A 26704-nucleotide genomic window follows, 5' to 3' on the forward strand; every position below is an offset into this window, starting at 1 on the left:
TGGCTGCTCACACTGACCCAAAAACTCCCCGAAAATTCCCCAATTCCACTTGTGCAATGAAGGAAGAGACAGTCTGTTTTTCCCTCAATTTATTGTGAGTGCTGACTCCTATGTCTATCATAGTGACACTAAATACCATTGTACAACTGCAGCTACCTTCAAACAGAGTCCTAAGAGATGAACAAGCGAAAGATGATTTCTTCCAATGCTTGCTTGCTCTTTTAACTATCAGCGCATTAAAGAACTCTCAACCATTATTTTACTATCACAGTGTAAATCTATGCATGTCTAGTCAGAAGTTACTTTTGACAAAATCCAGTAGCTTAAGTTACAGTTTTGAAAAGCAAAACATGTTCTTCTGTCTTAGAAGTATTTATTACTGGTGAAAAATAGCATAAACCAACGTATCCAATATTTTGTTTGTTATTGTTAGGATTGTTTTAGTCCAAGTTCCCCTGGTTATCCTGTTTTTGTGTTTGAAATCTGCCAGAGTTCTCAGTATTGCAGCACTGATATTATTATTATTATTATTATTATTATTATTATTATTATTATTATTATTATTATTTGGGGGGGGAGAGATTTCTAGAGTGGTTATTCCTTTTTCACTCCTTCGCGTTGCAATCTCCTGGGTTATATTATATGATCTACTCCAGAATCTGACACTTAGCCGAAAGCAAATTTAGGTGACGACGATGCAATTCAACCTATCTAGAAGACAAAGGGCTGGAGAAGGCGGTTCAAGATGGACCGGAACATAGAAGAGATGGCAGTGACTGCACCCATATTACACAATTACTAAATGTCCTAAAGTGCTTTTTAAAGAGACAACTAGACTTTTTTTTTCTTTGAAGAAATTTTGCTTCTCATCCAAGAAAATTCTCCAGTTTGGACTGAAGAAGCTTTTTGGATGAGAAGCGAAATGTCTTCAAGGAAAAACAAAAAAAGTCCAGTTGTCTCTTAAAAAAACAGCTTTGAGACAACCATGACCTGAATGACTGAGAATCTTCCTATATATAGACATTTACCAAAATGCCCTCTTTCTCAGCTGGAGACCACGGTCATCATGTCTTTGGGAGAAAGTTTTTCAGGACTAAAATTAACATACCAGAATTCAGCTTGGGGGTCATGTTGAGACTTTTTCCTCATTAGATTAAGGTCAATGCAGTCAAGATGAAGTGGTTTTAGCCACCACTGATTTCATGAGAGTTAAGCACCCTAAAATGAATGGTGCTCAGCGGTGGTACTTAGGTTGGATTGCATTATGTCTCCTCTTTTTAGCATTTTAATTCATGCTTAATCCGCTTGTTTACTGTACTCACAAAAAACTCTTCGTAGTAAAACAGATTAAGAAATCTATATGGACACATTTACGAATTTATGCTGAATGGACTTGGAAATGATTCAGTTTGAACGAAACTAGCAATGTTAAATTCCACTTTATACCCCAGTGTTCTTCTGGGGTGTTGCCAGTTTTATCAAGGGAAATTTCCAGGTTCCCAAACTGACTTTAGATGACCACAGGAAGTCACATCTAAATTTCCCCCAGATATGAAAAGTGGAATGGGACAGAAATGGTGGGGAATACAATGACAGACTGATTGGGGGGGTGTTTTTTCCCCCCCTTTGATATCTGGAGCGAAATCCTGTTGACGAGAAAAATCTTATTTGTCTCTGAAAGGCCAGTGCATAATGAAACACTTTGATTGAACAAAAGCCAACTGAACCCAGCCATTTCTCTCTCTCTCTCTTGCGAGATGCAGTTAGAACATGCAGGTGAAGAGTGGATTTCAACTCCCAGAATTCCCTAGCCGGCATGGCAACTTTAAGAGTTGTAGATTTCAACTCCGAGAATTGAAGTCCACATGCTGGCTGGGGAATTCTGGGAATTGAAGTCCACAAGCCCTAACGTTGCCAAGGTTGGAGACCCCTGATCGATGGCATTGCTTTGAGTTTCCCAGCCAGCCAAAGCAACAGCTGTTCATTGGGGAGGAAAGTGGGGAGGGGGTTTAGAAAAAAAAAACCTTTCTGAATTCTTCCCAATGAGGACACCGCAAGATATGGAGTTATTTAGTCAAGAGGATCTGCCGCCAGGAAAGATTCATTTGAAATTCGGATCCCTGTGAAAGGATTAGGAGCGCATTGACGCCGTGGCAAGAGGCCCAAGTGATCTGGCAAGAGACTGAGGGCATGTGGTTGCCATGTCTCTCCTTTTGGCAAATTAACGTTGCCATTTCTCAGAAGTCTTGGGCCAGGGCCAGCCTGCACATAACAAAACAGCTGTGCACGGATTACGGTTTCATCATGTCCCGAGCTACAAATGCGGTGGGAAGTTCGGCTGAGGCTGAAGGGAAAGAATCTTTCAATCCATAAATTAGGAAAGGGACCCGGCCAAATCGGTCCCCCCCCCCCAACCCTGCCTTTTCGTCTTGGCTTGGCTCAAAGGGAAATCAGAATCATGCACAGATTCTATTAGCACAGGTAGTCCTCGATTTACGGCCAGAGTTGAGCCCGAGATTTCTGTGGCTAAGCGAGATGTTTGTTAAGGGAGTTCTGCTCCCTTTTATGACATTCCTTGGCCACCGTTGTTAAGCAAATCAGGCTTCCTCATTGGCTTTGCTCGTCAGAAGGGCGTAAAGGGGGATCATGTGACACACACACACCCCCGGACACTGCAACCATCATTAAATGGGAACCAGTTGCCAAGCGTCTGAATTTTGATCACGTGAGAAATGGCAATGGTCTTAAGTGCGAAAAAACAGTTGTAAGTCACTTTTTTCAGGGCTCTTGTAAGATTGAATGGTCACGGTTGTAAGTCAAGGATTACCTGTATTATTTATCTGTTTTCAAATTAAGGTGCTGGGGGAGCTGGGCTTTACCACACCATTCTACAGGTCAAGGAAGTGAGTGCAAGGACACCCTTTTGACCCAGAACTGTCAATTTTTGGCATTAAATGTGACCCTACACACGCACGCACACACACACACACACACACAAACAGCCCTACTAGGTAGACCAGGCCAAGAAATCAACTCCACAGGAGGGCTAGAACTATTTTATTGCAATTGGCTAAAATAATAAAACCCTGGAGATCGGATTGTGTTGCACCTCCCTCCTCTTTCTTACACTCTTGTGAATTAGAGAAGCATCTGCCTGAATCGCTTCCAAATATTTTATCTATTTGTTGTGGACTTAAAATATGTCATATCCCCACCCCACCCCCGTTGCCCTGGCTATAATGCATCCTGCACCATCCAGGTCATTTTCCTTATTCTCTGCATAAAGTATATTGCTGTTCACAATGTTCTGATTAATTTCGTACATCATGCAAAGCCATACTTTAATCACAGTAGGCTACATAAATCAAACTGGGGAGATTCACAATTCCTGCTAAGTTGTAAAACTGGTATTTAAAAAGCACAACCCCTGGTTTGTGCAACGCATGAATTTATATCCCATTTGGGCATAGTGCAAAGGATGAACCCAGCTATCATGCCTATTAAACCAGATCTGCTTCCAGGGGCTGTATCAATGTTCATTCCAAGTATTTTTGGAGAGAAGAACAATTGGAAAAATAAATCTCAACAGCCTCCTGGCAATGGAAACTAAGTAGGGTTGGGCCCAGCTGGCATTTGGATGGGTAACCATCAAGAGATCCCAGAATGCTAAATTGAGAAGCCCCAAACTGCCAGAATTAGACAATGGCAAAATGTCATAGATGTGTCCATGAAATAAAAAATCAGCTCAAACGAAGTTCATTAGCATGCCAACCTAACTGTAGATTTTTTTTTTACTAAAATCCAGAAAATCTGCTTCCTCCTTCAGTTCAATCTTTTCCATCTGGCAGGTGCATTTTGAACTTTTTTTCAAATTGCTTATTGGTCCTTTACACAGATGTCCTTATTCTAATAGCACTTGCTTAGAACATAAGAACCCTGCCCAAACAAATGAGCCATCTAGAACCTAGGTGCTAAAGGATGTCTATCGTGGGTCTCTTGCAGGAAGCTCTTAAACAGAACAATCGCTCACTCGTGTAAAGAAACCTTCAGAAGTTGCTACCCTGCTGGGATCTAACCCAGAAGGAATGATCCTTCTTCTCCAGTCTAACCCAGGGGTCTCCAACCTTGGCAACTTTAAGACTTGTGGACTCCAACTCCCATGCTGGCTGAGGAATTCTGGGACTTGAAGTCTACAAGTCTTAAAGCTGCCAAGGCTGGAGACCCCTGATCTAACCCAATAGCTAGCTGCTTTCCCTGTTGAATAATTGAAACTTCTCAAGAACTTGATGCTTGACGTTTTCAAGTTTTTCCCTGCCAGCCTTCTTGCTCAATTATATCCAAATTCTAGTTGGCAAAGTTACTGGATGATTATTAACATAAACTTTCCTCTGTTGTCTGCAGAAAACGATACGTAGGGGATAGACTGCTTATGGGGCGATTCCACATAGCTCAGGACTGCCAAGAATCTTAACTTCCCCATGAATGGAAGGTTATCTGGACAACTTCTCCATATGCCCACTCTGATCTGGAGCAACAGACAAGATAACTTGGATGCAAAGCAGAATGAAAACCAGATCTTCCTTTGCTAGTCAAGCATGCTTGCTCCATTTATTAAATTATGAAAACTATTCAAGAAAATCATTTGTCTTCTTTTTCATGATAGGATGATGATGATGATGATGATGATGCTTTGCACTGGTTGATCCATTTCAGTTCAGTTTGATAAGCATGTGGATCGTAAACCACTGAAAATGAGGACTTTGTTCCAAAGTGACAAAAAGAGCTGATGAAAATGAGAAGGAAGACTATACATTTACCAAGCTCCTTGGCTTTTGTTTCAAGAAAACCATAAATCATTTCAGTTGCATTTAGGTGTGTCCGAAGATGAACAACAAATGCACAAGAGCTTATTTGTAAGCCATCAATTACCCATTCCTTCCAGGTTTGCCAGTTTCTGAATCATATTGGAATAACATAAAGTAGAATAAGTTGAAAATAACACCCACTGATTGCAATGGAACCAAGGCTTAGTTCAAAGTTCTGAATGTGGTTTTACAGAAATGGTCCAATCTTATGCAAATGGACACAAATTCTGCCACTTCACCTATTTTGTAGGACTGAAATGATTGCTTATATTTTAACTTCAGGGAAGTTTTGGCAAAAGGACATCTTAACCTGGAAAAAAACCTCAAGGATTTGGATAGAATTGTAATTAAATAAACTAGAAGGTTTCTAATGCACCTTCCTCCGAGCAGAGCCCTTGATGTGTGGAGTCCAGAATTTCCAGCCAGTGCAGGACGTTTAGGAGAAAAAGCCAGAAACAAAATCTGTTAAATGGCAGGCATAATAAATCTGCCCATTGTTTTTGCAGGAAATACAGGAAAGTTTAAAAACCGTGTCTTCTCTTAAGTTTCCATCTTTTACGAGAAGGAGTAAAACCACAACTGGCAAGAAATCCCAAGTATCAGTTTGCTGAGGTACTAAAGGACATTAACTTTTCTTCTATTTCTTCAAAGCATGGATTCCTAAATCTTTGGTGATGGTAGCTTGGATTCTGACGTGATTTTCCATTCCCATGTCACTCTAATTTAGTCGGAAAAGCCCTCTCCTTTGAAGAACGGGTCGGCCAAAATGTTCAGAAGATAATAAAGTGGAACAAAGTTCAACATCATAATCCAGCCGTCAAGGCATGAAAGCTTCCTTGGCTGCTCTAAAGTAAAAACGCAGTAAAAGCTGGGCTAATTGGAAAGAAGTACCTGTCAGGATGCACGGCCTTTCCCAGTATTGAAAAAGAACATTTATTTAAGTGGATTAAAGTAAGTCTCTTCAGAAGCGCGTTTTGCATGTTTCTCACACCACAGATATTTACTGCATTACATAAATCTATAAATCCTTCTCCAGTGTTAAAAGAAATAATTGAACCAGAAACAAACCCAGTGCAAACAGGAATCAGATCAATCTGGAGAAAGTAGTTTCTTCCTGCCTCATTTGTATTACTTTGGGCAGCAAATGTTCTCCAACTCTTCCATCTTATAGAACCATCCTGGGCCCCAAATGCATCCCTTGATTCCAGCAGCTTCCAAGGTTCGTTTACAAACTCCGCGAGATTAGTTCTAACTAAAACCCAAGCTTGGATCCCGTCTTCCGACCCACTGGAACTTTTAATCATCCGATCCAAGTTCATTGATCCTGAACCAATTACATCGCATCTAACGCTGATTAATAAGAGTTGCTTATTATTTTTTAAAAAAACAGGCTATTAGTAAGGAAAGGTCAAGGGGAGAATCTAAAGCAGGGGTGTCCAACCTTGGCAACTTTAAGACTTGTGGACTTCAACTCCCAGAATTCCTCAGCTGGCTGAGGAATTCTGGGAGTTGAAGTCCACAAGTCTTAAAGTTGCCAAGGTTGGACACCCCTGATCTAAAGCATGGTCTCAAGTGATGGCACTCCCACAACTTCCATTCCAAGCTGTTCCATTGGTTGATTGACCAACAGAATGGTCTTCTATTCCCCTCAAATTGGCCAACTTTGCGTGTGAGTAAAGATGCTGACATGTCACAAAAGTCACACTTAGATTCTGCACCGCTACTTGGAGCAGTTCAGGCCAGAGACATGGGGGAGCAGAGAATGCTGGCACCTGACTTGCCTGGAATTCTTTGCAACCCATTTCAAGAAATCCAGTCAGTCGTCGATTACAGTATCCCTTTGTCCATCTGATTTTACTGACATCCTTAAAACCAATTAGGCAGAATAGCTCCGAGTCTAAATATTTATTGTGATGAACAGTGGCTTTCCAGCAGTTATCCTAAGAGAATAGAAAACAGAATCCCTACAACCAGAGGGGATTTGGAAGCAGTTGCTCTTGTAATTAAGTTAACTGAGATGCTGGTTTTATTATCAAGTCAAGGCAGACAAGCAGACGAAATTGCTAAAGGAAGAGCACCATCTTGTGTTTCTCATCCCCCCGCCCCTCTCAAGAAAAGGCATATAACGATCCATTCTAGCCAATTGCAAGCACTTTATTTTTCCTGTCTATGTAAATGGATGCAGTGAGAAAGGAACAAAAGCAGGAAAGAAAGACCAGCGAGAAGGAAATATCCTGACCTGCGAGAAAGGAATTCTACTTTGACCTCTTTTCGAAAGGCACAGAAAGCTGCCTGGTTACGAGAATGGCTGGAGCATTATGGCTGCCCCCTTGAAGATATGCATTTAATGAAAACATAGCAACAGAGATAGTCTCTAAATCTGTTCCAGATTTAGAGAGATTAGCAGATGATCCCATTTATGCCCAGAATTTCCAATCTGTTTTACCATTCAGTTCAACTGCTCTGGTCCTTTTGAAAGAGAGGCAAGGCCATTCAGGGATCAGAGCCCCCCCATAATTCAATTATCATCCCTGAATGTGCCATCAAGATTGGAGCACTTATGACTCCAGTACCTGCTAGCTCCACTTTCCTCTGCTGCATCTCTTCACCTGCCTGCATGAAAGATCTTTTCGTTTATGCAAACCTACATATCATTCATATTCATATATTGTGTTCCATGCAGCTCAGCCAACTACTGAAAACTCCCTGCCATCTTTTTGCAAATACAGATTAAGGAAAATGCCATTTAAAATGCCCAAATTTAGTTGAAGCAATCCAAGCAATATGGTTACGCATTTAATTAAAAACAGCCAATCCTAATTCCAAAATATGTGCAGTCGTACATACATACCTCCGGTGTGGCCAAAAATTAAATAGAACTAGCATATATAAATTGCTTGGATTATTAATTATGCACTTAATTCAGAAACCCAGGCCTAACTCCCAAAGAAATGGATATCTATTTAAATTATTCTGGGATGAAAACTGATGTTGTTCTGGATATGCAATGTATTTTTCACTGAGGTTTTATTTGAATTGTGTCATATCAAAAGATTACTAGTTCCACATGCTAATAGTTCTAACACATTTGCACATTTCTTGAACCCAAGACATGCGCAACTGCTCAAGTTCAATCCTTTTGATAAGATCTCATTTTGCTTCCACTAACGCAGGTTGTACAACTTGTTTTTTTATCAGTTATGCACCCTACATGAAAACACTCTGCTGTCCAGAGAGCTAAACTGTTACCAATTGTTCTAAATGTTACCAATTGATTTCACAATGATGTGAAAACATCAACGTATGTTATATATAAACACTCATGTGAAGTGAAAGAACCATTATGTACACTCAAATTTAACGCTTCCTGTTTATTATTACAATATATTTATTATAGTTGCTTTTATCTTAGACTAACTGCCTACAATATTTCAAAGCCTGTTAATAAATTGTACACCGTGCTTTTAAACCACCCAAAACTTCTTTGTTCAGTCTATAATGTGATGACCTATTTTAAGTGCCCAGCATTGGGACAGGAGCTTGTACACGTTTGTTTGTTTTTAAATTCCCTTTATGATACTATTTTATTGTCCTAACTGTCCCTGTTCAGAGAATTATCATACATGCACACATTTCATTCACCCAAAGAGCATTTATTATTCAAGCACACTCTTTAATCTCACCAATTGGGTCCATGTTCAAGATGCTGGAGGAATTCAGGTCCTTCGAGAAACACCGAACTCTGGAAGGAAACTGAATCCTGTGCTTTGACCTCAGCAGGCACCCAGCCACCTTTCCTTTCCCTCCTTTCTTTCCCTTATTTTGTGCTGTTTACATTCCCCTTCCCTCTTTCCTGGACAAAGCGCTCAGAAATAGTGAGGGGGGGTCCTTGCATGGGGGGGGAGAAAGAAAGGGGGCTCGACTATATGACCTCGAGGGTCCTTTCGACCCTTCAGACTGGGCTTGTCAGTTCTAGCCTGAACTGAAAAAACGAGAAATGGTGTGTGTGTGTGTGTGTAGTGGTGGGGTCTCCGCAATCTTTCAGCCACACATCACAGATACCCATCCGAGTCTCAACCCCCATTGGGGTGGGGGACTACAACTCCCATCATGCCCAGCCACGAAGCTGGAGCTTCTCTAACCCCCCACCCCCCCGGGGCGGGCCGGGATCTGAGCCGGGGTGCCGCCCGCGGGCTGGAGGCTGCTGCGGATGATGGGAGTTGTAGTCCTAGGTGGGGTGGGTCCCGCCGGGGCAGAGGCGGCTTCCTGCCTGCCAAAGGGCGGGGCGACGGGGTGGGGGGCGCGGGGGGGCGAGAGGCAAAGTCTCAAGCCCCGCCCCTGCGCGCCCCGCCCCCGCCCCCTCCCTCTCGCGGCCCTGCGGGGTGGGCGCCGTGAGGCGACCCGAGGGGGTCTGCGTCGTCCTGAGGGGCTAAGCCGGAGCCCCGCGGGCGCCACGGCCGAGCAGCCGCATCCGCAGCCGGGAACCCGCGAGAGAAGCGAGGTTACCGTTTGCCTTGCCGAATTCTCGTGGTGTTTGGCCGGGCGGCTGCGATAATGGCGTCCTTCCTCGCGAGAGATCCTCCGGAGTCGGCCGCTGCGCAGGCGCGCTGGGCTAAGCGCGTCCCCTTGCCTTAGAGCCCACGAGATGGCGCGCAGGCGCACTCCGCGCTCTTCCCGCTCGGGAGCCGCCGGCGCGTCGAGAGCCAAGTAAAAAGGGCGGCCGCAACGGCCTCGAGACGAGCGGCAGGACTCGGAGTCCCAGAGGGCCTTGCGCGCGCGCGATCCCTCGCTGCCCCGTGTCGCCCTTGGCACGCTGGGAGATGTAGTACGCCGGGCAGACCTGCCCTTATTGACCATATGGGGGAGAGAAAAAAGCCGGCGCCTGCAGGGAAGCGAAGGTTTCCGATGCGGGTCTTAATTTTGGCAGGGTGTCTCTTGTGCCAAGCCAATAAAATGGGCACCTTCTCAGACAAACCCATATTTTGCAAACTTGGCATCTTGGAAAGGGTTGGGCTTCCAGAATTCCTCAGCCAGCCAGCCTTTCCTACTCCCAAAAGTTGGACTGAAAAAAGATGTTTCTGCTGTGCCTAATCCGAATTTTCTGCAATCGCACATGAGCGCATCTAATATCGCAAACAACCTGTTGAACAATGTAGTTTATAATGTATATAATTACCAGGAAGCAACAGGACAGAATTCGGAGCAACTTAATTAGGAAACATGTCACCTTGTTCCTTTAACATATATGCTGAACATTTTCATGAGAAGAAACCAAAACTGGCATTGAAATGGCTGGGATAAATAACAACCATCTCGGAGTAGGTGATGATGCCCCCTGGATGGCTGGACAGGAAAAAAAAACTAAAGGAATAGCTGAAGGTGGAAGAACAGTTTGCAAAAGTCAACACAAACTCAATGAAAGTAATTGGGGAGGTGGGGCTGATATCCACCTAGGCTCCAAAGTTCTCAGTTTCTAGCCCACAAACAAAGAAATATCTGAATATGACAGGTCAGGTATAATGTTGCCAGTTTTAATATATACTCTTAAGAGCTGAACCCTCAGAAAAGCTAAAGGAAGAAAAGCCGGAGGCTTGGAATTACACCTTGGAGTAATAGAAAAACAAACCACTCAATGCTTGATCAAGGTTGTTCATTGAAGGCACTAATAATGAAGCCAACATTTGATATTTTCAACCCTTCCTGCAAAGGCAACAATCACTGGCAAAGACGGCTTTGCCAGTGATTGTTGCTTTGAAAAATCAACGGCCAAAGGAAGATATGACTAATCACCATATCTATCTGTCTCACCGTCACGGATGATACAAGGAGTGGTATACATGAGCTCAAAGAAGCCATCAAGGATAGACAATCCCACCAAAATTATGTCTTTCAGACCACAGAAATTTCAATAAAAATGAACAGACGTTCTATTCCTCGATCTCTCTTTGGTCTCCCCTTAAAACAGTCGGGCCAGCTACTTCCTGCCTACAAGATTGACTAAGCCAATGTTTTGAAGGTTACATTGTCCAGACTTATCAGTTTAGGGCCTGTTTTAGGCATATTCTAGCAACCCAGTCTATAATTTATGGTAAAAATTAACTCTCTGTACATACACAGTTTCCAATAGTAGAACAAAGGTTGTCTCTCATGGTTTACAGAAGACAGATGCTCAAACGAGATCCCTAAAGATGGGCTTTTGGAGGTTCCTTGAGGTGGTGAAGATGATTTTCTTGAATTTTAAGATCCTGCTAAAACCTGAGAAATTTTCCTCTTGCCCCTTAGCTTCCCGGAGTTTGCTCAATGAGAGCAACAAATCTAATATTACTAATCTTAACAATTGTTTTCCCCATCAAGGATAATCTTTCCCCTTCCCCTCTTTATAGACTGGGTGTCCTTCAGCCAACTGTTTGCCATTCATAAAATGCTTCTGTGAACAGGACACCAGAACAAATATTGTGGTGTATTAAAAGAAGATTGTGCAAAAGAGGAAAAAGAATCGCCCATTTGGAGTGTTCTTTGCAATCCCAAAATTCTTCTTACGTGGGAGGAAAGAGGACTTCAAGGCAGACAGTTTCTCAGGGGCAAAAAACAGTGCTGAGCATAAGTGGTGTCATCCTGCATCCGAACCTACAATCAAAAGAGAAATCTGCAGAGGGGCAGGTTGAAATTTAACCTTTTTTTTTTTTTTTTTTTGGCAATCCATTTGCCCTAACAGGATATTGACACTATATCTGTCCGTTTGGTGAAAGCGCTTTTTCCTTTGCTACAAATCTATATATATATATTTTTTAAAAATGAATGTATTTCTTACCAATCTAAAAATAACGAACTTAACCCATTTGAGCAAAAAATCAAAAATTGCCTGGGGACAATATCTGACACCTCGGAGATCCTGCAATTTGATCAGCTGCACTCATAAAAACAGGTATGCTTCCCGTAAGTATTCAGCTTTTATTCTCTTTTCTTCAGGAAGATTTTAATTTAAACCATTGGCGTTTGTGTGAATGGTATCAATAGATCTACGTTTCTGGTAGGAGAAAGGACTTTTATGAAATCAGAGCAGTAGCCATTGTTTTCACTGGTTTGTTTCTTTTTGCTATAATGAAATTTTTACCTTATGACCAACGGTCCCTATAACTAATCATTTTTGAAAAGAGAGTATTTCGGGGGGACTAGAAAGAAAGTAAAAATGGTTAAAAAAAAGAAATATTTCCCTTTTTGCCTGTTGCACTGGATTAAAACATCCTCTTTTCCAGTTTGGTGGATGGATTTAAGCTATCCAATATTTTGCACATTCTAAACCAGGTGAAAACCTCAGCTGAAATGGTGACAAAACAACAAGGAGTGATTGAAAATATTATTTGTCTCTAAACCTGGGCAAAAGCCTAAGGGGTCTACCCCAAACTCAGCCTTCTCTCTTTTCAGTGGGACCATGGTTGCTTTCCTGCTACAAACCAGCATTATTTAACAAGCGTCGCTGGGAGCAGAGTTAAAAGAGGTCAGCCAAACAATGCCATAACCAACCATGCCTCTGTCTTTGATTTATTCTGGCCGCTTTGGTGCACCTGTGGTCACGTTGGCGTATCAGTTATCTACCCCGTTGGAAAGTTTTGCTTTTCCACTCATCGGAAAATCCTTTGGACCTCTTAGCATACTAACCAAGCTTGTACAACAATCGCAAGGGACCCCAATGGCTTTAGAAACCGGAATTTCCAGTCAGACCAACAAACATTTCCACCAGAGGAAAACCAACCCCTCTGGGTTTCGAAATAAATACTGGTAGATCAGCTATGGATCACTGGAACAAACAGGATTTCATGAGTAACATAGAATAACAGAGTTGGAAGGGCCCTTAGAGATCTTCTAGTCCAGCCCCCTGTTCAAACAGGAGACCCTAATATAAAATTATGTATATAATATAAAATTATATATATAATTTTTCAGGTAAAAGTAGTTGTTCTGGAACATTTTTTTAAAAAAATCCCATAAAGTACATTTGCCCAGTACTTTTTTTTTAAAAGCTTCCTTTCCACCAAGCTCAACTTTTAGCTCAACTTTGTGAATTTGTCTTTGATGTAGATTTCTTACTTAGGAACAAAACGGATGTTAACTTTTTTCTGAGTAACTGACAGCTTTGTGTCCCATCAAGAGCTAAGAAGACCAGTTTCTATTTATCTTTGAGGCCATAATAAGTGTTCAAAAATGTCACATAAAAGGACACGAATTTTGCAAAAATTCAGTTCTTCTTCCGCTTGGAGATTAAGCAAAAAAAAAAAAAACACCTCAGGAAGGTAGCAAAAACTGAAGCCAGCTGCAAATGGTCGCATCCTGTGGTTTCTCGGCTTCTTGCTTAGCCCATTGCAGTGACAGCCAGTTCTGGATTATTCAAACCACCATCATGAAGCTAAGGAAACCTGGTGCAGAGAGACCCAAGTTTCATAAACCCTTCCTGTGTCTTCAAAGTGCGTATAGACAGCCAGCGGTACATGAGCATGGAACATACGAGCATTTCATATTTTACTATCCCTGCTGTTTTTTTCACAATTACTGCCAAAACTTTTTAGCATGAATGCAGATCCACAGGAAATTTTGAGTCAGTTCTTCCCATCTAGTACAACAGTGTGACTCACGCAAGTAACTGGTGTGTGTGTGTTTTTCTCCCCTTTCTTGGCCTTGTCAAAGGATTCCTCAAACAGAGGCCAAGAGTCATTTAAAAATATAAATGAAGCCTTTGATTCCTTGCCCTACTGCGTTTTCAACCAGATTATTAGCATGAAAGATGGGCTGTTCTACTCCACTTCATAAACAATTCAAAGAGATCACCATGCTAGCTGGGGAAATATGAGAGTTGAGGTCCACATATATCCAAGCAGGCTGGCTGGGGGATTCTGGGAATTGTGATTAGGTTGGGAAAGTCTGGGCCAAGACATTCTAGCTGAGTGTTTCTCGGCCGTGGCAGCTTGAAGATGACAGACTTCAACTCCCAGGATTCCCCAGCCAGCAAGGAGTCAAATTCCATCCACTTTCAAGTTGCCACGGTTGAGAAACATGTTGTGGACAACTGGATGCCATGCAAAAAGACAAATAGGAAATGAGCATAATAGGCTCACAGGAAGCAGCCCAATCTTCCAGCAGGAAACCACCTCATTTATTCATTATTTGGAGATTGTACATTCCATTAAGAGCCTCAAGGCTTAACCCCCACGGAGAGCTTTCATAACAGGCTAAAACCTGAAAAATAACCTCCCCCAGATGTCCTCTCTATAAAGCGGGCAAATGCAGCCGTGCCAAAGGCCTGGACCTGGGTGGGATGGATGCGTGCCCCGCTCTAAAGTCTAAAAAAGCACACGTTTGCATGGTTACATGGATGCAGAAAGCAAGAGCCATGGCAGAGTTGTCTTATTTTGATTTCTGTTTGCGGTGAGTTGCCATGGAGATTTTGCCAGCTTAGTCTTGGAGAAAAAAAAAAACCTTTTGACAATAAGGAGTGGTTTCAATTAACCTTCGTGGTGCCCGTAACCTAACCTATTCTCTCTAGCATTATAGGGTATTCCAAAGTCTCTCTGTTTTAAAAAAATTGCCTTAAATTCTTTTTCTTTTTTCTTCTTATTTCGACCTTCCAGTCTAAGCATTTGGGTTTCCCTGAAGCCTCAGCCCATTAGTAGTGGGATCCAGCTCTGCTCGTCCATCACCCTAAAGCTGTAAGCCACGGCTAGCAAACCATGATGGATGCGCTCACATAATAAAGTACATGAGAGTTGAACGGGGAGTCTGGTTGAGATAAGACCTCAATACCTGGGCTTCTACTTTGTCATTGTAGTTTGGCCGTGTACAGGTTTTAGCCTATTGTGCAAGTGTCGTTTATTTGCTAAGGATAAAATATGCGCCACGGGTATTAATGTGCAGCTGTGTGCAGCATGCAGCGTTCCTTCAAAAGCCCCAAGGACAGACTGCCTTTTAGAAGTCAGTTTTATACTTCTCAAGGGCAACCACAAAGGAACAGAGAAAAGCATTATTTTACTAGAGTAGTTTCTCCAGCCACTTGAAGTTGTGTGGACTTCAACTCCCAGAATATCCCAGCCAGCTTGATTCTGAATTCTGGGAGTTGAAGTCCATTAAGTGGCTGAAGTTGAGAAAACCCTACTAGATTAAAATAAAACAGCTCCAGTTTGGCTCTATCTGCACAAGGCCTTTCGATGTTGCTATGACAATCAGGACTGTGTCCAGTGGAGGGTGGGGGGCTAAAAAGTGGCCCCTTTGCACATGGAACGATTGTGGAAGCACGCCAGCAGAGCCAAGCTGCCCTCTTTATAATCCAAGCTGGGCAGAGAGCCCAGACAAACCTTCCCCCAACAATATTATTCAGCTTATTCACAGTCACACAAGTAAGATGTCCTTGGAATATAAAATTCCCTGAAACCCAAGCAAGCCAGCCCTTCCAATGATGGTGAAGTAAAATGATTTATTTAGAGGGAAGAGTCAGAAATATCTGCTTTTAAGAGACAGCCATTTTTCCAAGTTATTTCAATAAAAATACTGTTGTGGCTGTTTTTAAAGCCTCTGTGAACCCTCGCCCAGCCACACAGCAGAAAAGGTGGCAAGGAAAGAGAGAGCACTAAGCAAGTAAGCGGGGTGCATAAGTGCACAATCCTGCCTACTGTCCCTGTCCTCTTACCCCCATTTATTCATACCTTTTTCCTGTATTCATACTCACCTTTATTCTTATACCTATTTACCTTGTAAGCGATTAATAAATCAAATAAATAAAAATAAAATTAAAAAATTAAACAGCAGCAGACTTCCCCATTCCCTCCAAAAGGGAGGAATTATATCTCTTAATTCACTCAGACGAGCCAGGAACCAACCAAGGCAACTTCTTGAAGTTCTCAGCTCACCAAGGAAGTTCATAAGCAACTGAAGAGGCTGATTTTTAGGGAAAAATGGGGGAGGCAAAGTGTCACGCATCAACATTAAAAAAAACCACCACTTATTTTTCCAATCCAAAGGCAGTACCATCGTCTTGGGCAGGGTCCCCAAACTTGGCCACTTTAAGGCTTGTGGATTTCAACTCCCACAATTCCCCAGCCAGCATTGAGAAACGCTGGTTTAGCCAGCCCAACTTTTCCGAAGTTATTGGGGGGCTGAATTGTATCCCAGCCCGTGCCCCGTTTCCAGGACGGCGCCTGGGATTGATAGGGTTTTGTAGCCTTTTGGGGAGGGGGTCTCGCTTTGCCCCTGCAGCCCATCCCCTTAAGAGCCCGGTTTATCGGAGGCCACCCGACCACCCCTCTTGACTTTGACGGAGGCCCCTTCCAGCCGGAGTTCCGTGTCCAGCCGGGGACCGGTTCCCACGCCCCCCTCCCCCCCTCTTAACTTTAACTTTAAAAAGTTTTGTATTCCTTGATAATAACATCGCATGCAAAGAAGACACACAGAGTCAATAGACTCTCAACCGGCCGAGGAGGGGGCTTCCTGCCCACCCCGAAAAGAAAGGCGGGGTTGTGTAAAGGGGCTTCTCCCCACCCACCCCGAGACCCCCGCAGGCGCCGGGCTGCGGCCTCCGCCCCGGGAAGCCTCAATCTTGGGCCGGGCAGCGGCGCTCAGCTGGAGGAGGAGGAGGAGCCGGCGGAGGCTGCCCGCCCTGCCGGCCAGAAGCTCCGCGCCGGGCTCGGGGTGGTCCGGACGGGCGGAGCGACCCGGCGCAGCGCCTCCCGGAACCGGCCGGTCGCCACCATGGCCCGGCTGCTCCTGCCGCTGCTCCTCCGCCGGGCGCCCGCCGCCTTCGCCGGCCGCAGCGGGACGCGGCGCTGCAGCCTCGGTGCCTGCGCTTCCTATCGCCTCCGGGACGGCGGTGAGTGGCTGCCAGGGAAGGACCCTCTTCCCTTCTTTCTTTCTTTCTTTCTTTCTTTCTTTCTTTCTTTCTTCCTTCCTTCCTTCCTTCCTTCCTTCCTTCCTTCCCTTCTCTCATCCCTTCCTCCCCTCCCCTCTTTTCCTCCTTCCTCCCTTCTTCTCACCCCATAACTCCTTCCTTTCTTCCCTACTTCTTGCTCCTTCCTTCCCTCCCTCCCTCCCTCCCTCCTTCCCAGGAATTCCAGTTGGAGGGATCCGGCCCTCTCACCCACCCCAAAGTTTCCATCCCGGTCTCCTGACCCTCTTTAATAACAGCCCCTCCCCGATGTTTGGAAAGAAGGCAGAAAGGATTAGGGGTGGGGAGGGGGTGATGGTGGTTTCTGTTTGTTTTTTTCCCCCTTTGGGTTAGTTGATTTTGTCAAAAGATGAGGAGTGGGAGAAGCCCCTCTCTTCCCTCACTCAGTTTGTCCCAAGGCAGAAGTTTTGGGGAGCTGCCCCTCATGTCATCAGATAAACCTTCTCCCCCTCCCCCACAGGCCTTCGGTCCTCCTTCCCTCCCCCCTCAGGCTTTTCCCAGCCTCCAGTATTTTCCCTTTGCTTCGGCTGAGGGGGATTCCTTGTGTTTGGAAAACCAAAGCCAAAGTCCCTCCCTGCCTTTCTCCACCTCCGGGCAGGGTTTCTTCTCCGACCTTCTTCGCCCTATCCCAGATTCAACCGATTTGCACGGACTTGCCTCCCAACAGAACCGGGGTGTTTCTCTGGCACTGGGCCATTAGGCAGCACCGCAATTCAACCCCTGGGGATATTTGAATGGGGAAGCATCGCCCTGGTTCCCTCCTGGATCTGGATCTTGGGTGCCACCTCCATTCTTTTGTTAACCAGGGCACTGACTCATTTCAAAACAAGAGAAAGAAACTCAAACTTCTCGCCCAGAGATCATGGGGACGTCAAGGAAGAGAAGGGCCCATAACAGACGTTGATCCTGTATAGGCGCAGTGAGTCAGCTCCCTGCTTGGCAAAATAATGGAGGCGTCGCGGAAAAATGGGGTGGGCCTCGGTGCAGCGTTTCACCAGGTGTCCCCCCCGGGGTCTGAAATGCGACAGCACTTCAAAACGACCATGAAATTTCTCCTCCACCTGCGGAGCTGTGATTCTGGAGAATGAAAACTTGAAGGCTTTAAGCCAGGGGTGTCCAACCTTGACAACTTTAAGACTTGTAGCTTTGCTGGCTGAGGAATTCTGGGAGTTGAAGTCCACAAGTCTTAAAGTTGCCAAGGTTGGACACCCCTGCTTTAAGCTAAAGCAACCCTCCTTCACTTCCTAACTGCTAAGATGGTGAATGTTTCTTCAATAGTCTCAAACTTGGCAACTTTAAGCTGGATGGACTCCAACCCCCAGAATTCCCCAGTCAGCATGCCAGCTGGGGAATTCTGGGAGTCGTAGTCCACCCATCTTAACACCATGGAGTTGATCCACCCATCTTAAAGCATGACAGCTAGGGAATTCTGGGAGTTGTAGTCCACCCATCTTAAAGCATGCCAGCTGGGGAATTCTGGGAGTTGTAGTCCACCCATCTTAAAGCATGACAGCTAGGGAATTCTGGGAGTTGTAGTCCACCCATATTAAAGCATGCCAGCTGGGGAATTCTGGGAGTTGTAGTCCACCCATCTTAAAACTGCCAAGGTTGCTTAACCCTGGTCTACACATTCTCCTTCCAGTACACCCCCTCTGGCAGAGCCCGATCACCATCCCGGGTGGCAGCCGCCAGTCTCCGATCAATATCCAGTGGCGAGACAGCGTTTACGACCCTCATCTGAAGCCCCTGGAAATCCGCTACGACCCGGATACTTGCCTCCACATGTGGAACAACGGATACTCCTTCCTGGTTGAGTTTGAGGACACCGCGGATAAATCAAGTAAGAGCAACTGAGCTTAAGGGGTGTGGTGAGTTCGCAGAGGCTGAACGCAGAAGCTGTGACTTGAAAAAGAATTTGTGCCTGTTAGCAGAAAGATTTTTAAATCCAGATAACTCTGAAAAGTGTAGTACACATGAGGTACAACATGTCTACTACGCAAAGGTGTAGTAGACATGGTCATGCTTAGGGGTTCGTATTTTGCACCATTATATATTTTGGGGTTGAGTTGCTTGCGCCCCAATTAGCAAGGGGGTATCTAATAAAGCTGCTGGGACTTTCTCTGTATGTTTCCCCGGATTTGTTCTGCCTGCTAAAATTCACTTCCAAATGCAACCTAGCTAATGTTTAGAAAATTATTTATCATTCTCTAAGTATAAGGCACTCTTCCAAAACCTCTGATATCCTTTGTTCAGTTTTTACCTTGCCTTTTGCATCTGGAAACACAAGAGGCCATTTGCGTGGTTTCATAATGCCTGTTCTCTGTTGAAAGGTGCTTGGCAATCTATATTACTGAAATGTAAAAGCCGGTTATCACCTTGACTCAGCTGACAGATAAGCTTTTTGAATAATTCACCTGAAAGGATCTGAAAAAGATAAGGCCTCCCTTTGAAGCGATGCCTGTCCTGATCTCGTGGTCTTGGGAAATACTTTATCCTGTACCTGGCCAGGCTTTGCACGGGCCTTATTTCTCTCGCTCTCGCTCTCTTTTTAAGGAAGAAAAAAAAAGGTCAACTTTATTAGCTGACTTAAACTATGCCTTCTGTGCTTCTACAGCAAGGGTCTTCAAACTTGGCAAGTGTAAGACTTGTGAATTTCAACTCCCAGAATTCCTGAGCTAACATGACTGGAGGAGGAATTCTGGGAAGTCCACAAGTCTTCAAGCTGTCAAGTTTGAAGGCCCCTGTTCTACAGCTATGCTATTTCCATCAAACAGGAACAGGATTGCTTGGGGCAGAAATAAAAGGAATCCCCTCATTGGCTTAGCACAATTGTGAACAATCCGGTTGTGAATCAGCTCAAGTATTAAATCCTGCTTTGAGAAGGAGTGTACAAATGTTGTAAGTGCTGGGTAATGCTTCCAACAGGGTGCAAATGTAACATTGGTGTACAAAACCCTTAAAGCAGCCGTGTCTCTTTGAAGGCGTGATGTCTGCTGTCGCAGCTCTGGGCTCTGGTTGTTTTGATTGTTTTGCCTTTGAATCCAATGCACGAAACATCCCAAATTTTTAGTAGCCTGATGCTGCTGAACTACAAGTCCCAGCATCCCTCATGCTGGCTGGGGCTATTGGGAGTTACAGTTCAGCGGCACCTGTTCCCACGCTGTGCTTCAGTTCCTACAAAGAGAAATTGCACAGTGGCAGACTCTGCATTCTCTGTGGTCAACTTGGAAAAACTTTCCAAAATAAGTTATCCCCAAATGGGATAAATTTGCTCATCTGTTTTCGGGGTCTATAAATCCCCTCCTTCACCCCTCTGATTCCTTCAGTCTAGCATGAATTGCATTATGTAGATTTGAAGTTCTGGACAAAATCTAAGGCAATTTCTTCCTTTGCAATCTTCCAAGAATGCTTTCCCGCACTGCTTCTCAAACTTGGCAGCTTTAAGATAGTGGACTTCAACTCCCAGAATTCCCTGCTGGCTATTGGGAATTCTGGGAGCTGAAGGCCACACATCTTAAAGTTGCCAAGTCTGAAAAACCCCGCTTTACCGCCGCCTTTTTTCCTTTGTGTTTTTTATTGTTTTTCAGAAACATAAATGCTTATATTCACTCTTCTTTCTCCTTTACTTTTTAGTGCTGTCTCCTTCTTTTAGTTTTTTGGGGTCTCTCTCTCTCTCTCTCTCTCTCTCTTTCTTTCTTTCTCCTTGCTTCTGCCCTTCAAGGAAAATAAAATTAGAGAAGAGGAAAAGTGGATTAAAGCTAAAGTTGAGAAGGAAAGACAGTCCAGGAAGGTAAGTCAATGGGCATAGGAAAAGGATATCGGGCAAAATGCCCTTGGATTTGTAGCCAGGATAAAAGGAGATTGGCAGCGGGCACAGGATGGCAGGAAAGCCAGGGGACAAATATCCAAATAGGTGATGATGTGTGTTGCTGGTATTCTTGCCATCTGGTGACTGGTAGAAAAGGTAGAAGAAAAGGACATTGTGGCTCACCGACAGAAAGGTTTCCGAAATCCTTTGGCGAAGTTTTGTCCCCAAACAGTGGAAACCTTGCAGGTTGCCAAGGGCTTAAGCCAGCCAAAAAAAAACCCCACACCCTGTTGTGAATTTCTCCCCACCTTAATTAGAAGCTTGGGATCTACTTCTGGTATTTGACCCACCAGGAATGTAGCTTGAGGGCTGCATTTCAAGTTTTTTTTCCTGGTTCTGGGTCAGATCTGAAGGTAAACAGCTGCATTTGGCTTTTGAATTCTGTGCAGCCTTTGGTGTCCACGAGAGGGCGGCCGAGCTCAGCCTCTTCCGTCATTCTTCAGAAAATCTCAACATGGGGAAAAAAACAGGAAGCAGAAACGCCGTTTTGGTTCTTCCAGCTGTTGAGAAATCATGTTAGACTTTCCGGGATTAGGGCTATTCTCTTCTATTCCCCAAGATATAAATCTGTCTGAGAGAGGCAACTCCTGTTGGAATGGATAAAAATTGATTTGTCTGTGAAAGTTTAAGAGAGCTTTGCTCTCTTCTCGTTGGAGAAAATGTTCGGCCAGGGAGTCTTACTTTGGCTTCTTTGCTCAAAACGTCCCTTTTTTGACAGTTGAAGATTGAGTGGCTCCCAATTTCCCTGCTGCCAAAGCAAGGAATGCATTATAAAACTGTGGCTGGGATTGGCACCCTAAGTCAATTGTTGCGCTTGGTTGAGATTTTTCCTGGGCGAAGAGATAACAATATGCACCTTACACTGACAGACTGTCTTGTTAAAAAGGGTGTCCAGGATTTTGCATGAATTGGACAGTGACACTCTTGGATCATCTGCAGGCCTGGCTTTCTTAGAAGCCTATTCGACTGCTGAGCTTCAAGGATCTTTCTGGCTTTTATGGTGGCCAATATTGGTCAGGAGGCCAGAAATATCTCTGGAGAGACCATGGATCAATGGAGACTCTATCTTTAGTTCTGGGGATGTCAGCATCTTCGTGCTACCTCTGTGAACCAGTCCAGGGACGCTTATTCACCAAAGCAGAGGAGATCTGTGACATGTCAAGTAAATTTTCTCCTAAAACGGCAGTGTTTGTCTGAGTTAGAATTGGGTGGTATCAGCCTCACTTAGCTAGACCAGACGGAGAGTTAATTTCCTCGATAAAAGCTACTTTACAGGCTCTAATACAAGAATTTTGCAAGTCAAATTGTGCTGGATGTCTTCCCCCCTCTTATACTTCATTAAATTGTGGAGGTGTCTGCCTGAACTCTTCCCAATGTTATCTCATTGCTTGGACTTCAAATACATTTCAGCTCCTGTTCCCTAGGCAACCGTTCCTGCCTGTCTCTATCAAATAGGCGAATAGGCGGCAATATAAATACAATCAATGAATAAATGCAATAAATAAATAAAGTCCCCTTCCTGATTCCTTACAGGTGGGCATCCAGTGAGGTTTTTTTTCATGCCACCCCCCGTTATCAAAATTAGGCACTGCAGTATCTGCTTCAACTTTGTTGCAGTGCGGAACCTCAAAACCAGAGGTCTCCAAACTTGGCCACTTGACTTGTGGACTTCAACTCCCAGAAGTCCGCAAGTCTTAAAGTGGCCAAGTTTGAGGGACCCCTGCTCAAAACGATAAGCACCAAACGGCCTTTTAATGGTTTGAAGCCATTAGCAAATGGGTCTAGAACCCAGGCTCCTCTTGTGAATGACGCAGACCCCTCCTCTACACCCCCATCCCCCTGAAGGCATGCCTTTTCTCCCCACCACAGTCATAACGGGAGGCCCCCTGGAGAACAACTATCGGCTGAAGCAGTTCCATTTTCACTGGGGAGCCGTCAACGAATGGGGCTCGGAGCACACTGTGGACTGCAAGGTGTTCCCAGCGGAGGTAAGAGGAAGACCCGGTGAAGATCAGCCTGGATGCTTGCAAGGCGAATGAGATGGTGGGCTCTTCCCCCATCATCCCCCCAGGGTGGTCCACAGAGATATTTCGACTTCTCTTACCCCTCCCACAACGGCTTCACACCTTGCAACTGCTCTTAGCCTTGGGCATTGGGAGTCTCTGGAGCTGCCCTGTGGACAGCTGTCCAGAGCATCGTCTTCCAAGATGCCCCCCAAGCTGGCATGGTTTCCCCTTGTTTCTTCCAGCTACATTTAGTTCACTGGAATTGCTGCAAATTTGGAAGTTTCGAAGAAGCTCTAATGGACGAAAACGGTCTGGCTGTCATCGGGGTTTTTTTGAAGGTAGGACGGATGGTGGAAAAATGGCAATTTTCCTATTATTCCTCCCCATCTGTTGTTTTTCTTACACAATAAGCATCATTGAAGTAACTGCGTTTGTTTTGATTTCTTTGTGGATTTGCATGGATGTGTGTGTTTATACTGCAATAATAGCATCAGAATATAATCGGGGACCAGGCCAATTTTATATACAAATTGTCCGGGTGGGGATACAGGAAGGAAGGTGTAAATAGAGACTAAAACAGACCTGTAGGAAGGAAGTGGGAGGAGAAGACCACCTCTGGCCATAACTCCTTCGTGCAATGGATAAAGAGAGCCAGTGACTTTGTTTATTGAGGGTATTTTTCTAGGGGGTCTTTCAGAGAAGCCATTAGTGGGGAAATGGGTGGGATCGGGAGATCAGAAACCCCGTTGTCCTAAAGTTTATCACGGAGTAAAGATGTTATTGGTACAAAACCTTTAGATCTGAATCCAAAACTTATCTTTGCTTTGACAGCTTGGAGCCAATCATAATGGTCTGCAGAAATTAGTAGATGCCTTGCCATCCATTAAATACAAGGTAAGATGAAAGTTGACCTCTTTCCTATGTGCCTGGAATGGCCTGTCTACTCTTGAGTAAAGCAGAGGGTTGCCTTCTAATTCTTGCTTCCCTAGAAACGGAAGAAGAGAGACTTGGGCACAAAGATGAGTGGACACATAGCAGGATTTTTATAATCTATGTTTCAAAAACCCAAAAAGGTATTTGCAAACAGGGAACATCTCACAGGTGTCCCAAACTAATGGTGTTGTCATTGGTGGAATTTCTTAGGATTCTCTGATTGAACTGGAAGAGTTTGATCCTTCCTGCTTGTTGCCTTCATGCCCGGATTATTGGACTTACTCGGGATCTCTGACCACCCCTCCACTTTCAGAGTCGGTCACCTGGATCATCAAGAAGAAAGCCATTGAGGTTGACGAAGACCAGGTTTGTCAAAGCAGATTTGAGAAAGGGGAAGGACCCCTCTGCCATCTGAAATCCTGCTTAGCAGGAATATACGGACAGGGTTCACATTCTCCCCCTCAGCTGTGGTTTGGTTCAACCATAGTTTATGGAGCAAACACTAATGGTTTGATCTGGGTATAAGGGGCAAGGCATAAACAATGGTTGGCTTTGTTCATCAGGCCAATCCGTAGCTAAACAGATGATGATATGGCTTCATTCAGGATTCTCTTGTGAAAGAGATGCAAAGCAGCCAGGTTGATTAAATAGAAGGTGAGCTGAAAGTTGATCCACAGGTGTGGCAGAACAAGTTCCCGCGGAATCAGATTTCCCACTTTAACCGTTGTCCTTGTTGCAACGTACATAAAGGTACTTTGTGTGGATAAACGGAGATTAGAGAATTGAGCTGGGTTGAGATCAGCAGGATGGAGAGAGAGAAAAAAGTTGGATGTCCACCATACTGGCTGGTGGTGGCAGCTACTCTGGGTACATCTAGATTGGTGTCAGGTAGTAGCTTAAATATGGCAGCCACCTGGATCTTGAGTTGGGAGTAGTTGAGTCCAGAGTAGAACTCATGGGCGGCGTAAGAAGGCAAGAAGTTCCATTGCATCTTCCAGGCTTCTCAACCATGCCGCAGAAGCTTCTGTTGGGTTGGAAGGCTCTTGTTGGCCAGTCTTGGCTGGGAAGGAGGAGTCCTTTCCGGGAGCTCTTCCGCGGACCCACGAGAGTCCCACCTCTCTGTTCCCGCTTCCCCTGACTGCTGTTTCTCCTCTCCAGCTGGAGGTCTTTCGGATGCTGCTCTTCAGTCCAGCTGGAGAAGACGAGGAGAGGATGGTGGACAACTTCCGTCCGCTGCAGCCCATCATGGATCGAACAGTCCGCTCATCCTTTCCAAAGCGCTTCTGGCAGGAGATGGAAAAGCCAGTGGAGGACCAGATGTTCCATGCCCATGAGCAAGGGCCCCGTCAGGACACGCTGCATCTTTAAGCAGCTCAATGTTATTCCCTGCGCCTGAGAAGTACTTTAGCATCAAGCTGGGGACAAGATCCGTGGCTTCAAAGGGGCCGAGAGATTTCTGGTCCTTCCCTCTTCCAAAAGGCTGCGCTTGTAGTGTGAGCACTGCTTGGCCTCTTCTCCCAAGAACAGATCAAAGCTCCAGTGAGGGCTTCAGGCCTCACCTCTGCTGTCCAGGCACTTCCCCCACCCCCTCCATCAGCAGGTGCTTCACTGCAGTAGCTGAACAGTTGGCTGAGGCCCCTCTGAGGATCTCTAAGGAACCAGGATGGAGACAGGAAATTTATGCAATTTGACGAGGGCAGGAATTTGTTTTGGTTTCGAGCTACTTTAACCCAGGTGCCAGGATTATAACAACCTGACTTGCCGATTGTTCTGGGAATTATAGTATTAATGCACCCGAGGGCCATTCTCTTGCAGAAACCTTTTCCAGGTGGCCTATCCCTCATCTACCTCTAATGGGTGCTCTAACTTTATAGCAGTTCCTCTCCTCCCCCAGAAATTTTCCTGTCTCTGTACATACAAGAGGCTGGGGGTTATTTGGGATCTAGGAAACAAGAGGAAAACTTTCTCTGCTTAAATCAGCAGATTTGAATGGATTTCAGACTATGAAACAACCAGGCGCGCTTAGAAGGAAATACCTAACTTAGGCATGATACACGTTGCAAGGAAACATGATAGGATCCGTTTCCTATCCTAAATATGTGTACCGGCTGATGCATAAAACCTGCCAGATTGTAAATATGCCTATTTTTTTCATTCTTTAGCACTGCGATAGCCTTTAAAACACAAACCCTACATAGAGCCTGCACAGTGCCTGACCCTGTGGAAAACAGGCAATCCACTGTAGCAGCTTGCTAACCTTCATTTGAGGTTGGTGAGTACACAGTATGTGCCATAAACTGACCAGGGGCATTCAAAACTTGGTCAGCCCCATAGGAAGACTTGTGTGTTAGCAATCTTAACTTGTGTGTATCAAAGCAGAAACCAACCAACAGTACTTTAAAAAGTAGTCTTACTTACAGCATTGCTTCTCAATCTTGGCAATTAAGACGAGGACTTTCCTGGCCTTTCTGTTTTTCATATCAAAGTTTTGTATCTTCCTCTACATGTAAAAGCATCAGAATAGGCGGCCTGAGAGATTCACAAATCTATTCGGCGTTTATAAAAACGGTGCAAAAAGGAAGCTTAAAGCTGTTACGCATCTTTACAATAAATATGAACTTTTCTCTCTCTCTTGTCCAGAAGTTATTTCAGTTGTGTTTGCCTTGGGAAAGAGGAAGGAGGGAAAATGAATTGTTTCATTGTGTGGGAAGCGACAACAACTAGATTAAAAAAAAAATTCTCCTAAAATGCATTGAGATGGGAAAACAATACCCTACTGTTTTGACTGCAACACTTGTTCAGGAATAATGTGAAGGTTCATTGTGGTTTCGAAGCACAGGAAATATGTCCTCTCGACACACACGTGTGCTTGTGTTATGGACACTATTGTTTCTGCCTGTTCTTTCCAGGCGACTATGAAGAGAGCCCGGCAAAACCATCTGCGGAGCAACCAAATGCTGCAGATGGACAGTTTTCAAAAATGAGAGAGGCCGTCTGAAGGGAGACCGTGTGTGTGTGTGTGTGTTTGTGTGTGTGTGTGTGTCCATTGGACAAGGCTGGCACCTCACACTTCATTTGCAGTAGAATATCTTGCATTCAGGAAGCT

General features: G+C 44.6%; 2 protein-coding genes across 3 annotated transcripts in view; one reads left to right on the plus strand and one right to left on the minus strand.

The window, feature by feature from the left end:
- BANP (BTG3 associated nuclear protein) overlaps positions 1 to 9499 on the minus strand; it is an 88165-nt gene extending 78666 nt beyond the window's left edge. The window contains exon 1 of the mRNA XM_087971788.1: positions 9372 to 9499. The gene's annotated coding sequence lies outside the window, so the exon portion shown is untranslated. The remainder of the gene's footprint in view (positions 1 to 9371) is intronic.
- Positions 9500 to 11027: 1528 nt separating this feature from the next.
- On the plus strand, positions 11028 to 26226 carry CA5A (carbonic anhydrase 5A). 2 transcript variants are annotated; one of them, XM_087971380.1, is made up of 7 exons: positions 11028 to 11801; positions 18434 to 18631; positions 22529 to 22647; positions 22908 to 23003; positions 23497 to 23559; positions 23809 to 23964; positions 24757 to 26226. In XM_087971380.1, the coding sequence occupies exons 1-7, from the start codon at positions 11660 to 11662 to the stop codon at positions 24964 to 24966; spliced, it is 984 nt and encodes a 327-aa protein (XP_087827506.1). In that variant the 5' UTR covers positions 11028 to 11659; the 3' UTR covers positions 24967 to 26226. The 2 variants fall into 2 exon arrangements, with proteins under 2 accessions (XP_087827506.1, XP_026542058.2); XM_026686273.2 differs by lacking the exon at positions 11028 to 11801 and adding an exon at positions 16413 to 16716.
- Positions 26227 to 26704: the final 478 nt, after the last annotated feature.

This window comes from Notechis scutatus, chromosome 9, assembly GCF_049901735.1.
Source record: "Notechis scutatus isolate UNSWTSFEM ecotype Mainland chromosome 9, rNotScu1.2, whole genome shotgun sequence".
Lineage (NCBI taxonomy): Eukaryota > Metazoa > Chordata > Lepidosauria > Squamata > Elapidae > Notechis > Notechis scutatus.